Here is a 15,610-nt window from a genome sequence, read left to right on the forward strand (position 1 = left end):
ACCTACAAAGGAAAACCCATCAGGCTATCATCAAACTTCTCAACAGAAACCTTACAGGCCAGAAGAGAATGGCATGATATATTTAATGCAATGAAACAAAAGGGCCTTGAACGAAGAATACTGTATCCAGCACAATTATCCTTCAAATACTAAGGAGGGATTAAACAATTCCCAGACAAGCAAAAGTTGAGGGAATCTGCCTCCCACAAGCACCTCTACAGGGTATTATAGAGGGACTGTTCTCAATGGAAGCATTCCTAAGGCTAAATAGATGTCACCAGAGAAAATCACAGCAAAGAAAACACACCAACCAAATACTAACTAAAGGCAAAAAATAAAATCAACTACCAACAAAAGAGCACAGAATAAAACACCTAACATATAAAGAATGGAGGAGGAGGAAAAAGAAGTGAGAGAAATAAAGAATCATCAGACTGTGTTTATAATAGCTCAATAAGTGAGTTAAGTTAGACACTTAGATACAAAGAAGCAAACTTTGAACCTTTGGTAACCACGAATCTAAAGCCTGCAATGGCAATAAGTGAATATCTTTCAATAATCACCTTAAATGTAAATAGACTGAATGCACCAATCAAAAGACACAGGGTAATACAATGGATAAAAAAGCAAGACCCATCTATATGCTGCTTACAAGAAACGCACCTCAAACCCAAAGACATGCACAGACTAAAAGTCAAGGGATGGAAAAAGATATTTTATGCAAACAACAGGGAGAAAAAAGCAGGTGTTTCCGTACAAGTATCAGACAAAATAGACTTCAAAACGTAGAAAGTCACAAGAGATAAAGAAGGACATTACATAAAGATAAAGGGGTCAGTCCAACAAGAGGATATAACCATTATAAGTATATATGCACCCAACACAGGAGCACCAGCATATGTGAAACAAATACTAACAGAAATAAAGGAGGAAATAGAATGCAATGCATTCATTTTAGGAGACTTCAACACACCACTCACTCCAAAGGACAGATACACCAGACAGAAAATAAGTAAGTACACAGAGGCACTGAACAACACATTAGAACAGATGGACCTAATAGACATCTACAGAACTCTACATCCAAAAGCAGCAGGATATACATCCTTCTCAAGTGCCCATGGAACATTTTCCAGAAGAGACCACATACTAGGCCACAAAAAGAGCCTCAGCAAATTCATAAAGATTGAAATTCTACCAACTTCTCAGACCACAAAGGTATAAAACTATAAATAAATTGTACAAAGAAAGCAAAAATGCTCACAAACACATGGAGGCTTAACAACATGCTCCTAAATAATCAATGGATCAACAACCAAATTAAAATAGAGATCAAGCAATATATGGAGATAAACGACAACAACAGAGCAAAGCCCCAACTTCTGTGGAACACAGCGAAAGCAGTTGTAAGAGGAAAGTATACAGCAATCCAGGCATATTTAAAGAAATAAGAACAAATGAGGCCTGAAGTCAGCAGAAGGAGGGACATAATAAAGATCAGAGAAGAAATAAACAAAATTGAGAAGAAAAAAACAATAGGAAAAATCAATGAAACAAAGAGCTGGTTCTTTGAAAGAATAAACAAAATAAACAAAATAGATAAACACCTAGCCAGACTTATTTAAAGAGAATCTACAAATATCAACAGAGTCAGAAAGGAGAAAGGTAAAATCACGACAGACCCCACAGAAATACAAAGAATCATTAGAACAGACTATGAGAATCTATATGCTAACAAGCTGGAAAACCTAGAAGAAATGGACAACTTCCTAGAAAAATACAACCTTCCAAGACTGACCAAGAAGAAACAGAAAAACTAAACGGACCAATAACCAGCAACGAAATTGAAGCAGTAATCAAAAAACTACCCAAGAGCAAAACCTCCGAGCCAGATGGATTTACCGCAGAATTTTATCAGACATACAGAGAAGACATAATACCCATTCTCCTTATAGTTTTCCAAAAAATAGAAGGGGAGGCAATAATCCCAAACTCTTTCTATGAAGCCAGCATCACCCTAATACCCAAACCAGACAAAGACCCCACCAAAAAAGAAAATTACAGACCAATATCCTTGATGAACACAGATGCAAAAATACTAGCAAACCGAATTCAAAAATACATCAAGAGGATCATACAGCATGACCAAGTGGGATTAATCTCAGGGATGCAAGGATGGTACAACATTTGAAAATCCATCAACATCATCCACCACATCAACAAAAAGAAGGACGAAAACCATATGATCATCTCCATAGATGCTGAAAAAGCATTTGACAAAATTCAACATCCATTCATGATGGGTATACAGGGCAAGTACCTCAACATAATAATGGCCATATATGATAAACCCACAGCCAACATCATACTGAACAGTGAGAAGCTCAAAGATTTTCCTCTGAGTTCAGAAACAAGACAGGGATGCCCACTCTCCCCACTGTTATTCAACATAGTACTGGAGGTCCTAGCCATGGCAATTAGACAAAACAAAGAAATACAAGGAATCCAGATTGGTAAAGAAGAAGTCAAACTATTGCATAAGTCACTATTTGCAGATGACATGATATTGTACATAAAAAAACCTAAAGACTACACTCCAAAACTACTAGAATATCGGAATTCAGCAAAGTTGCAGGGTACAAAATTAATGCACAAAAATCTGTTGCTGTCCTATACACTAACAATGAACTAGCAGAAAGAGAAATCAGGAAAACAATTCCATTCACAGTTGCATCAAAAAGATTAAAATACCTAGGAATAAGTCTAACCAAGGAAGTGAAAGACCTATACTCTGAAAACTATAAGACACTCCTAAGAGAAATTAAAGTGGACACTAACAAATGGAAACTCATCCCATGCTCTTGGCTAGGAAGAATTAATATTGTCAAAATGGCCATTCTGCCTAAAGCAATCTACAGATTCAATGCAATCCCTATCAAAATACCAACAGCATTCTTCAATGAACTGGAACAAATAGTTCTAAATTCATATGGAAACACCAAAGACCCCAAATAGCCAAAGTAATCCTGAGAAGGAAGCATAAAGTGGGGGGGATCTCACTCCCCAACTTCAAGCTCTACTTCAAAGCCACAGTAATCAAGACAATTTGGTACTTGCACAAGAACAGAGCCACAGACCAGTAGAACAGAACAGAGACTCCAGACATTAACCCAAACATATATGGTCAATTAATATATGATAAAGGAGCCATGGACATACAATGGGGAAATGACAGCCTCTTCAACAGCTGGTGTTGGCAAAACTGGACAGCTACATGTAAGAGAATGAAACTGGATCATTGTCTAACCCCATACACAAAAGTAAACTCAAAATGTATCAAAGACCTGAATGTAAGGTCTTTAGAAAAAAACATAGGTAAAAATCTCTTGGACATAAACATGAGTGACTTCTTCATGAACATATCTCCCCGGGCAAGGGAAACAAAAGCAAAAATGAACAAGTGGGAGTATACCAAGCTTAAAAGCTTCTGTACAACAAAGGACACACCAATAGAACAAAAAGGCGTCCTACAGTATGGGAGAATATATTCATAAATGACAGATCCAATAAAGGGTTGACATCCAAAATATATAAAGAGCTCACACACCTCAACAAACAAAAAGCAAATAATCCAATTAAAAAATGGTCAATGGAGCTGAACAGACAGTTCTCCAAAGAAGAAATTCAAATGGCCAACAGGCACATGAAAAGATGCTCCACATCGCTAATCATCAGAGAAATGCAAATAAAACCACAATGAGATATCACCTCACACCAGTTAGGATTGCCACCATCCAAAAGACAAACAACAACAAATGTTGCCGAGGTTGTGGAGAAAGGGGAACCCTCCTACACTGCTGGTGGGAACGTAAATTAGTTCAACCATTGTGGAGAGCAGTATGGAGGCTCCTCAAAAAGCTCAAAATAGAAACACCATTTGACCCAGGAATTGCACTTCTAGGAGTTTATCCTAAGAATACAGCAGCCCAGTTTGAAAAAGACAGATGCACCCCTATGTTTATCACAGCACTATTTACAATAGCCAAGAAATGGAAGAACCTAAGTGTTCATCAGTAGATGAATGGATAAAGAAGATGTGGCACATATACACAATGGAATATTATTCAGCCATAAGAAGAAAACAGATCCTACCATTTGCAACAACATGGATGGAGCTGGAGGGTATTATGCTCAGTGAAATAAGCCAGGCGGAGAAAGACAAGTACCAAATGATTTCACTCATCTGTGGAGTATAAGAACAAAGAAAAAACTGAAGGAACAAAACAGCAGCAGAATCACAGATTCCAAGAATGGACTAACAGTTACCAAAGGGAAAGGGACTGGGGAGGATGGGTGGAAAGGGAGGGTTAAGGGGGGGGGGCGGGAAGAAGGGGTCATTATGATTAGCATGTATAATGTGGGGGGGCACGGGGAAGGCTGTGCAACACAGAGAAGACAAGTAGTAATTCTACAGCATCTTACTATGCTGATGGACAGTGACTGTAAAGGGGTTTGTTGGGGGGACTTGGTGATGGGGGGAGTATAGTAAACATAATGTTCCTCATATAATTGGAGATTACTGATATCAAAATAAAATTAATAACAATAATAATAATAATAAAAGGGAAATGAAAATGATATTTGAGCTGAAAGAAAATGAAAATAAACATACAAAAATTGCTGGGATGCAGTTAAGACAGTACTCAGATAAAAGTAAGAGCACTATAAGCTTGGATTACAAAAGAAGAAAGGTCTTAAATCAATAAGCTCAGCGCTTATTAAACCAGAAGGGAAAAAGAGCAAATGACACCCAAATTAAGTAGGAAAAAAATTAATAGATTTCACAGAAGAAATCAATGCACTAGAAAATAGAAAATCAACAGAGGAAATCAATGAAATTAAAAGATTGTTTTCAAATAATATAAGTAAAATTGATAAGATTTTAGCCAGTGTCATTAGGGAAAAAAAAGAAATATGACCAATATGAGGAATGAGAGAGCTAATATCACATCAGATCTCTAGTAATTAAAAGGATTTATGAGGCATAAAATGAACAACATAAAAATCTGACAACTTAGACAAAAATGAAAAATTTCTTGAAAGCCAAAACCTACCAAACTTCATTCAAGAAGGAAAAGATCTGAATATTATGTATATATGTAATTTACAAATGTAATTATTTTTTATATTATCTTAAAAATTATCCCAAAGAAAATTCCAGGCACAGGTTGCTTCAATGGTGAATTCTATCAAACACCTAAGTAAGAAATAAAACTAATTCTACACAAACTTCCCCAGAAAATTGAATTAGAGAAAATACTTTCCAACTTGTCCTATGAGATAAGTGTTGTTTTGATACCAAAACCAGACAATATTATGAGAAAAGGAAACTGCAGACCAACATCCCCCAGGAACATTGATAAAAAAAACTCTAAAAAAAAAAATTCAATCCAATGATATAAAAATGGATAATACTTAAAGACTAAGTAGGGTTTAGTCCAGGAATACAAGATTGTTTTAACATCTGAAACATTTGAAAATCAATGAATACATTTTATTGTATTACCAAACTAAAAAAAGGAAGCAATACAACCACCTAAGCAGAAAAAGTCAAATCAGTTGACAAAATCCAACATCAATTCATGAAAAAAAAAAAAACCTCTTAGCTAAGTAGGAATAGAAAAAAATTTCTACATGTTATGGAGGATATCTGCAAAATACTCACAGCTAACACCACATTTAATGGTGAAAGACAAAATGCTTTGCCTCTAAAATCAGGAACAAGACACAGATGTCTGATGTCAGTACTTCCATTCAAATTTGTGCTGGATGTTTTAGCCAATGGGAAAAGGCCAGAAAAGTATATAAAAGCCATCCAAATTGCAATGGAAAAAGTAAAATTGCCTTTGTCTGCACACAACATGATCATGTATGTAGGAAATTCAATAGAATCTACAAAAATGCTACAAATAAATGGGTTTTGCAGAGTTTAAGTTATTAGATTAATATACATGATAACAATAAACAGTGGGAAACTGAAATTTAGAAAAAAATACTGTTTACAAAAGCACCTAAAAATAATACACATAAATCTGAAAGACATACACTGAAAACTGTAAGACTTCTCAGAAAAATTCAAGGACATATACACCACGTTTGTGGATTAGAAGACCCAATATTGTTAAGATATATATTTCCCCCAAATATACCTATATATTCAATACACTCCAATCAAAATCTACTAGCCATTTTCTATAGAAATTGATAAGCTAATTCTAAAACATATATGGAAATGCACAGGAACTAAAATAGACAAAACTATTTTGAAAGAAAAACAAAAAAACTATAATACTTGACTTTGAGATCATTATAAAGCAATAATAATCAAGATAGTGTGTTATTGGTGTTACTGGTGACATGAACGGAAGAGAGTAAAGTGTGTGTAAACAGACTCACGCACTATGGCCAACTGACTTTCAATGAAGACGCAAAAGCAATTCAGTGGAGAAAGCTTAATCTTTTCAGAAATGGTGCTGAAACAAATGGATTATTTGCTTCAAAAAAAAAAAATGTTGATCTATGTACCTTGCAGAACACACAAAAATTAAGTGAAAATGGATCATACAACTAAGGGTAAAACTTAAAAACATAAAACTTCCAGATGCGAACATAGAAGAAACTCTTTTCAACTTTGGATGAGATAAATTTATTTTTTCAGATACAACACCAAAAACAATTCTCTAAAGAAAAATTGATATAATGGACTTTAACTTTCAGGTAGAATAAATGATTTTCAATGTTAAGGATGACATTCATTTTTCTTTGGGTTTCCAACCATCGTTCAACTATCTCTCAACATTTCCTCTTTAAGGGCAACAGTAACCACTTAAACCAGTCCCTTCTAATGTTCATCACCTTCTTTAGTCCACTTTCCTACCCCCAAATTCCCCTGCCTTCCTTATTTTAGCATTTGTCTCCATCTATCCCTCACTAAAATACTTGATACTTCAGTATCCACATTGATGATTCCTCCATTGTCTGACCTCATAAATTCTCAATCTTTTTACCTATTAATCATATTTATTGTTCCTTTCACTACCTTGCTTTTCTATAGAGTATAATTCCAGTTAAACATAGTAAATAGAATACATGGCTATTTCTCCACTCCTTCCCAAAATCTTACCAAAATACGATATAGATATTGAAAGTAAAAATTCACAGTAACAACGAGAATAGAAAAGGGGACATCACAGATGAGCCATGTCAACAAATTTAAGAAAATGAAAAGCAGGTAAGTGGTAACTGATTAGCATATCAGGAAAAGATGAAACGGAAGTGTTCTGCAAAGCAGAGTTCAAGAAGAAAAGACCATGCTTGGGGAGAAGAAATTAGAGGAAGGTGGTCAAAAGGTACAAACTTCCAGTTGTAAGATAAATTAGTACTAGCAACATAATGTGAAGCTATAATTAACAGTGTTGCATGGTATATGTGAAAGTTGTTAAGACAGTATATCCTGAGAGTTCTCACCACAAGGAGAGTTTTTATTCTTTTCTTTTTTTTGTACCTATATTTGGATGATGATGTTAACTAAACCTTTTCTGGTTTATATATATATACTACATATTTCATAAACATATAATATATCTAATATGTAAATCAAAATACCATACTGTATGCCTCAAACTTTTACAATGATGATGGCAATTATTTCTCAATATAAAATTAGTGAAACAAGAATAAAAGGTGAATTTATAGGGTTAGACAACTCCAGCAAAGTTCAAGAACTGAAGAAACCTAAATGGAGGAAGAGCAGAGGGTGCTAAAACAGGGTTGATGTGAAGTATATAAGGAGCAGGCAGAACTCCAGCTACGAGTGTTCAGCCCACACTGACATGCAACTAATCTGCCCTCAATGCAGAAGAAAACAAGGAAAAAAGTACCAAAGAGTTTTGGGACTCGAGACACCAGGCAGCTTACCAAAATGAGGAAGATTAACTAAAATATGCTCTTAGAACACTCAACCTACTTGCCCTATCTATTTCCATTACATAACAGAACACAAGATACTGGTTTAATTTAAATTTTGGATAAATGATAAATAATTTTTAGTGTATGTATGTCCCAAATATTACATGCAAATTTTACTGGTGTTCTTTATTTTTATTTGCTGTATCTCGCAATTGTACTTTTAGGCTAGAGACTGGAGATTCCCTTTGGAAAGCCTGAAGGATCCAGAAAAGGCAATTGAAAGATAGTAACAGCAAGGGGTTCTCAAAGAAATCACAGATCCTTAACTGACCATACACACCACACATACATTCTCCGTAGGAAAAAGAAATTCCCCCTACAATTTACTCAAATCCTAAGTTCCATAAGTAAAAGGAACACATTAATTTTTTTACCCATGTAAAGTAAAACAGGTAAGATTTGTTTTTAACTTTGAATAAATATAGTGAAATGTGATATTTAAATAAGACAACAGAAATAAATAGAGCAAAAATCTGAGAACTATTAAGATGTATATCTCATCTATTTTTAATGCCTTCAAAGAATAATTAACAGCACAATTTTAGCCTTTATTTTTATGGCCCTTTTAAAAAAATTTTTACATGATATTTTTACAGTCTTGGAGTTAAAAAACCATATTGTTCATCCAAAATATTTTTAAGTAAGATTAACTCTTCAATACTAGTATTTTGTAATGAAATGATAACAAAAACCAACATGTTAAAATAGTCCATGTGATTTACTATACTAATGATTCACAGAATAATTCAGGGAAATTGAGTTACAGTGAAAGTTTGTGTCAAAAGAAGAGAACAGCAGGACTGAAGGGGCCCAAAGAGGGACAGTAATAAAGAAAACAAAATTTTTAAGAATGGCTCTCAAACTTTACTAATCATTATAATAACCTGGACATCTTGAAAAAAAAAGATTCAAAAGTTCAAAAATTTCAAACCTATTGACTCAGAATATCAAGAGACAGGGCCCAAAATATGTAGTTTTGAAACTTCCCCTAAGAGATTCTGATTAGCAACAAGATTTTGGAACCACTGCTTTAAACTGCTAACATGAGTATGCTATTTCAGTAATATGAACTATTTGCCTACCGCACAGTTTTGATGCTATACACAATAAGTGATGGAATTCTGCTTACCTTGGATACATTGCTGGCATAATTCATTTGGATAGTACTTTCCTTATCGACTTGATTACAAAGGTTCTGTAAAGTAGATGCATATTCTTTATCACTTTTTATTCTCAGGGCCATAAATTTCTTCACTGTTTCCAGTAAACGTAATTCCCAATCTTGCAATTTTAACACAGCTTCATGTGAATTCTTCAGGTCACTCCCAAACCCCATTTTTGTAAGGCACTGTCTTATCCTCCACACTGCACAAGCGAGCCTTCTAATCAGCACATATCTGTGTGTGTAAATAGAAGAAAAAAAACTTAAATAAAAAGGTAATCAGTCTTCAAAGCAAAGTTATAGCCCATTCTTTTAAGGTTAAAAATCACTACAACTGAACGTTTTCCCCCAAAGATCAGGAACAAGATGAGGATGTCCATTCTCACCACTTCTATTCAACATTATACAGAAAGTTCTAGCCAATTCCATGAAATAAATGAAGTAATTCCCACTGAAATTAGGAAGAACTAAAACTACATTTCTAGATGATGTGACAATGTATATAGAGAATCCTAAAGAATGCAATAAAATGTGTATTAGAACTAATAAGTAAGGTCAGTAAGATTATAGGGTGTAAGATCAATACACAAAAATCAATTGTATTTCTGTACACTAGCAAGGGTCAATCTGAAAATGAAATTAAAAAACAATTCTATTTACAATATCAAAATGAATAAAATATTTAGGAATAAATTTTACAAAATAAATGCAAAACTCGTACTCTTAAAACTATAAAACATCATTAATGAAATTAAAGAAGACCTAAATAAATGGCAAGATGTGTTAATGGATTTGTAAGGCTTACTAATGTTAAGAAAGCAATAGTCTCCAATTTGATCTATAGATTTAACTCAATCCATTTCAACATCTATGAGAGCTTTATTTTTTTTTTGCAGAAATTGACAAGCTAATCCTAAATATATAAAGAAATGCAAGGGAACCAGGGGAAAAAAAAAAAAACCTTGAAAAAGAGCAAAGTTGGAAGACACGCTTCCAGATTTCAAGACTTACTGAAAAGCTACAGTAATCAAGACAAAGTGGTACTGGCATATGGATAAACACAGAGATCAATGAAATAGAATAGAAGGTTCAGATATAAATCCTCACACTTCTGGTTAAATGATTTTCTACAAGGGTGCCAAGTCTATTCAATGGGGTAAAAAGTCTTTTCAACTAATAGTGTTGAGACAACTGGATTTCTGCATGAAAAAGAAAGAAGCAGTATGCCTTCCTTAGACTGAACACAAAAAATTAATAGGATCATAAATCTAAAAATCAGAGCTATAACTATAAAACTCTCAGAAGAAAAGAGTAGTAAATCTTTGTGACCTTGGTTTATGCAATAGTTTCTTAAATACGACATCAAAAGCACAAACAACAAAATAAAAATACATAAATTGGATTTTATCAAAATTAAAAACTTCTGTACTTCAAAGGCCACCCATCAATAATGTGAAAAACCACAGAATGGAAGAATACATTTGCAAATTATCCATCTGATAAGAGACTGCTATCTGTAATATATAAAGAATCCTTACAACTCAATAACAAGCAAACCAATATAAAATGGGCAAGAATATGAATAGATATTTCTCCAAGAAAGATTTACAAATGTCCAGTGAGCACATGAAAAGATGTTCACTATCATCACCAATTAGGAAAGTACCAACCAAAACCCGAATGAGATGGGGTTTCACTTCACAGCAATAGGATGTCTATAATCAAAATGACTGACCAAGTGTTGGAGACTGTAAAGACATTAGAACCCTCATATACTACTGTTGGAAATGTAAAATGGGCAGCTCCTCAAAAGTTAAACATGGTTATCATATGACCCAGAAATTCCACTCTTAGGTATATACCCAAGAGAAATAAAAACATATGCCCATACAAAAAACCTGAATATAAATGTTCAAGCAGAGTTATTCATAATAATCACGAAGTGGAAATAACCCAAACGTCCATCAACTGATGAATGGATAAATTAAAGATAGAATTTCCATACAATGAAATATTATTTGGCAACAAAAAGGGATGAAGTATTGATACAAGCTATAACATGGATGAACTTTGTAAACATTATGCTAAATGAAAGAAACCAGACAAAAAAGACTCACATCTTATATAACATTTATTTGAATGTCCAAAATCTACATAGACAAAAAGTAGATTAGTGATTGTCTACAGTTAGAAAATTTGGGAAGAAATGAGGAGTGACTGCTGTGCATACTGGATTTCATTTTCAGGTGGTAAAAATGTTCTAAAATGGATTGTGTAATAGTTGCACAACTCTGTGAACAGAACAAAAACCATTGAACTGTAGAGTTTAAATGGGTGAATTCCTCAGCATTTGAGTTATATCTCAATAAGCTGTAAAATAAAGCTGTTATTTTAACATGATCATGATAACTTATGATCATCTAAAGGTCAATTATTTGAAACTTCCCCAAAATACCCTGCTTGTTTGCTATAAATCCCAAAAATTATTATAGAATTTATTGTCTCCCCAGTATCCTGGAATTTCAGGCAGTAAATCTTTTAAAGCCCAGTTAAAAGAAAGGGAGAAACACATCTTTTAATTTTAGTTCTGGCTCATCCATACCAGAAGTTAATTTCTTGTTAATTCAACTGGGCTATTCTAACCTATAAAGAAAAATGAGTTTATCTCTCAAAACTTAGTGATGCCATCCAAAGAGATGGTAAAAGTGTGGGTTTTCCAAATGGAGAACAAACTACAATTTTTCCCCAACCGAAAACTGCCCAGTTGTATAATGTATCAAATAAATAGGGGGTAAAAATGGTGGAGGAAAACTGCACCCCACCAAAGTTTCCAAAGTAGCAACCAGGACACTAAATGAACCTTAACATAAATAAGTCAATACAAAGTAATTGACTTTCTCACTTCAATATCAAGTATTTAACATATGACAAATACTAAAAACTTTTAAAAAACTCCATAATAAATTTAGGCTATATCTAATTGTTAAATTGGTAGAAATTATAAATATTTTAAGAATTAAGGGAATGATATCCTACATTTAATTTTCCATAGATGTCAAAAGATATATATGAGACTTTTCATTTCATGACCCTGGTTTATGCAATAGTTTCTTAGATACAACATCAAAAGCACAAACAACAAAACAAAAATACATAAATTAGATTTTATCAAAATTAAAAACTTCTGTACTTCAAAGGCCACCATCAAGAATGTGAAAAACCACAATAGAAGAACATATTTGCAAATTATCTATCTGATAAGAGACTGCTATCTGTAATATATAAAGAATCCTTACAACTCACTAACAAGCAAACCAATAACAAGCAAACTAAATAACAAAAACAAACTAAAAGTATCAGTCAAAAGGAACTGACCACGTAAATTATTATCAAGACTGCTGTATTTGATTGTGATGGAGTAATTCTCATGCCATTCAAATCATAGTTTATGTGAAATTGTTCAGGGTCTAAGTTTCACAATTGTATGTGATGAGCCTGATCATGGTATAGTCATTCAGTGGAATAATTCAGCACTAAGAAAAAATGAGAAAACTTTTTTATATGTAGATGTAGAACTATCATTAAGAATTATTAATTGAAAAAAGTAAGATACTGAACTTGGTATGCTTACATCGTGTAAAAAGGAAGTAAAATGATAGAAATTAATTTTGCCTGTGTATGCATAAAACATTTCTGGAAGAACACATAGTAGCTGGGGCTCAGGACTAGGAGGGAGACTTTTCATTGAATACCCATTTGTACATTGGAATTTTGTTCTAAGTGAATGTACTGATATTACCTATTCAAAAAGTAAATTAATGAAAGAAGTTTTGAAGAGAAAAAGAAAAATTTAATGAAAGCTGGGCTAGCCCAGAAAGTTTCCTAGAAATGGAAGGATATGATCTAGGGCTGAAATGATGACCATGATTTAGAGTATAAAAAGTTAAAAGGGAAATGTATTTCAGAAAGTAGGAGCAAAATGGGGCAAAAAAGTAAATATGAGGTGAAGTAAATAAAGAAATGTCTCCAAAATCAAGCTATATATGAAAACAGTGGGAGATGGCATGCCAATTTATCTTCTGCTATTCAACTGTTCAGGGAACTATTAGTTCAAGATTCAAACTCCTTGAATTAACTGATTTTTATTTCAAAATAACAAGATCATGAATGTGATTTTTTAAATTAATTTGCTGGTGCTAGTTACATAGTATGTTAAGTCTATGAAATTTCATCAAGCAAAGCACCTATAATTTGCATACCTTTCCATATGTATGTTACAGTTCAATAAAAAGATATAGAGCTAGATTTTAAGCTGGAAGCTAGGTATAATATAGCTTGAAGAATGAAAAAACATAAAGGCAAATTAATATCATTATAGCAATATGGCTTGAGAAATGAAGACCTAGAATTGACAATGTCACTAAGAATTAAGAAGAAAGAGCCTAGATCTAGTGAATGGATTTAGAGAACAAAAAAGAGAGAGACGATACAATGACAGCTTCAAGGGTTTAATAAGAAATGATGACAATAAAAATAGAAATGAAACAATGAGAATAAGGAGCAACTTTAAAGAAAATAAATTCATCTCAGCAGAAAATAAATGCTTAGGTACAATATTAAGGCTAAAGATCCACATTTGAGAGTCAGTTGCTTAAAGATGATAGATGAAATCAACAGACTGGATGTTGATAGAAAATCATTTGAGAATCAAGGACAAAGCCTATGAGAATCTGTCAATCAAGGAATGGAGGAATCTAGAGCAATCTGAGGAAGAAAGAAGAGAGAACAAAGGCTAGAGATTAGTAAACAAAAGAATAAAGGGATCTGGCAGAGTTACAGATGGCAGGATGGAAAAAGAAGATATTAGCAAGTTAAACTTCAGAAAGAGAAGTGTTATTGTCATTACTGGAATTTATGGATAAAACTAGTATAGTGAAGCAGTACCTCAGAGGCTCCTACCACCAATAACTAATAAAAACAATTGTTTTTCAAATAAACCAAAACTTTAAATATAATCAGCAAATAAAGGAGTACAACTTTATGCCACAAGTTTCACAGCATGGTTTCAAAGGAAAGAAGAGAAAATTCTGGTGTGCTAGGCAGCATGGCAATGTGCTTTTTTCACAGTTTTCAGAAGATATTCTGAGGAAGAAGAGTTAACAAAACCCTGAGAATTCACACTGGATGCTCTGTTACAGTAAAAAAAAAAAAAGCAGAGAGTGAGTAGGCCAACCTAGGGTAAGTCCAGAAAATAACTAACAAGAAAAGCCTTTTGTACCAGAACAGAACCTTAGAACATGCAGGGAGGGCAGCCTCTGCTTACCATTTTCCAAGGCTCTGTGAGGAATTGGTGGATGAAATTAAATCCAGGACAGGATGTTTAAAGGAATTTCATAAGAGAAAGTAAATCTCAAGGCCCTCAACAAGGCCAAACTCAGCCCCAGCCAGTATCTCTCCACCCCTCTACCTAATCTCATACAATGAAGAAACCAAAATTAAAAGTAAAACCCAACTTCTAGTCCAGACAAGATGGCATAGACTATTTTTCCCAGTGCCACCCCACAAAGTCCAACTATAAACACTGGAAATAGTGCAAGAGCCAAACAAAGAAGAAGCCTGAAAGATGGGAAGAAAGCAAATTCCTTTGACCCTAGAACTGGAAGAACAGCATAGAAGCAGAGGGTCTTGTGTGCCCCTCACCCAAAAGAAGGTCATCCAGACCTGACTTTTCCCCATTTCTAGTCTAGAGGCAGCCTGTGTAGGCTAACTCCTTCTTGAATTCAACAGGAGTCCCTCTGACAATATCCTGTGAGCCAGATTTCACTAGCAAGGGAGGTTGATTATGAGCCTCATCAAAAATAAACAGCCAGGGGAAACACTCACCCTCCCTAATAGTCCTGAGAATCCACTTTCCTGCCAAGACAAAATGAACCAAGCAGGAAAAACCAGCAAGAGAAAACCAGCTTAGCAAGCAGCCAAGTCAGGAAGCCTCATAGTCCCCACAGGTCCGAGAAGGTCCTTCCTCACCCAGAGATGCCAGAGCAGGTGCGCAGATTTGGCAAGTGGGATCCAGCTGTAGCAAGAGGTCCCATTCAGGAAGCTCTTGTTCAAGGTAGGTTCAAAACTCTCCTCTCCTGCTGAGACATCAGGGCAGTTACAGGGCACGATAAGGAAACCCTGTCTCAGCCCTTCCCTATCAACAAACATCTAGAAATTTAGTGTAAGAAAAATGTCTTCTATTCCCTCAATTAGCACCAGCAAGAACCAAGCAGAGGCCTATTGATACCAGGTAAAGCAAGCAAACAAAACCAACAGCACAAAACCCTGAAAATTAAACTGCCATTGGAACCACAGCCCACAAAAATAGGACAAGACCCGTTACTAAATCTAAATAGATAACTGCCTCTGAAAATAAAAGAC

The 15,610-nt window shown here is 34.3% G+C and overlaps 1 protein-coding gene across 9 annotated transcripts in view; it reads right to left on the reverse strand.

The window, feature by feature from the left end:
• FER (FER tyrosine kinase) overlaps positions 1–15,610 on the reverse strand; it is a 500,422-nt gene that overhangs the window by 450,093 nt on the left and 34,719 nt on the right. For 8 of the 9 annotated variants that reach the window (XM_036886890.2, XM_036886889.2, XM_057492762.1 and 5 more), the window contains one exon: positions 9,158–9,425. In XM_036886890.2, the coding sequence (XP_036742785.2) occupies positions 9,158–9,364 (207 nt within the window). In that variant the 5' untranslated portion in view covers positions 9,365–9,425. Of the gene's footprint in view, positions 1–9,157; positions 9,426–15,610 lie in introns of those variants that run through there. The other variant, XM_057492784.1, reaches the window with a different exon arrangement.

The sequence above is a fragment of the Manis pentadactyla genome, chromosome 2, assembly GCF_030020395.1.
Source record: "Manis pentadactyla isolate mManPen7 chromosome 2, mManPen7.hap1, whole genome shotgun sequence".
NCBI lineage: Eukaryota > Metazoa > Chordata > Mammalia > Pholidota > Manidae > Manis > Manis pentadactyla.